At 62.5% G+C, this 555-nt stretch overlaps 1 protein-coding gene across 1 annotated transcript in view; it reads left to right on the forward strand.

Moving 5' to 3' along the window:
- The window catches only part of LOC104491605 (insulin-induced gene 1 protein-like), a gene marked incomplete at its 3' end in the record, with an annotated part of 552 nt that extends 215 nt beyond the window's left edge, over positions 1-337 (forward strand). Inside the window, exon 2 of the mRNA XM_010134058.1 lies at positions 1-337. Within this exon, the coding sequence (XP_010132360.1) occupies positions 1-337 (337 nt within the window).
- Positions 338-555: the final 218 nt, after the last annotated feature.

The following is a 555-nucleotide window of genomic DNA, read 5'->3' on the forward strand; positions in this document are numbered from 1 at the left end:
CTGGGGGACACGGCGGCTGAGCTGGCCGCCAAGGTGGGCGAGATGCTGAGCTCCTCCGTCTCCAGCCCCTCGCTGACACTGGTGGGTCACGGAGCACGCAGCCCCAGCACCTCCAGGGCCAGCAGCACCACCACCAGCACCAGCAGCAGCACCACCTTGAACTTGAGTCAACACCTGGTGCAGAGGAGTGTGGTCCTCTTCGTCGTCGGTGCTTTCATGGCCCTGGTGCTGAACTTGCTACAGATCCAGCGAAACGTCACTCTGTTCCCTGACGAGGTGATTTCCACTCTCTTCTCCTCCGCCTGGTGGGTGCCCCCGTGCTGCGGGACAGCAGCAGGTGAGTTCCTGAGCTCCACAAGCGTTTGGGTTTTTTCCCCCCCATCTTCTTGTGGGGGAAGAGAAGCGGCGGGGCTGAATTTGTGACCTCTGTGCGTGGGAGCTCAGCACTTCCATCACGCAGTGCGTAGTGCGAGCCCTTTTACAAGGGTGCGTGACCGCTCTGGCTTCACCCGCGGGCAGGAGCTGTCCCAAGTCTCGCTCGGAGCCGGTGCTCTC

This window comes from Buceros rhinoceros, unplaced genomic scaffold (assembly GCF_000710305.1).
Source record: "Buceros rhinoceros silvestris isolate BGI_N320 unplaced genomic scaffold, ASM71030v1 scaffold23920, whole genome shotgun sequence".
NCBI classification, from domain to species: Eukaryota; Metazoa; Chordata; class Aves; order Bucerotiformes; family Bucerotidae; genus Buceros; species Buceros rhinoceros.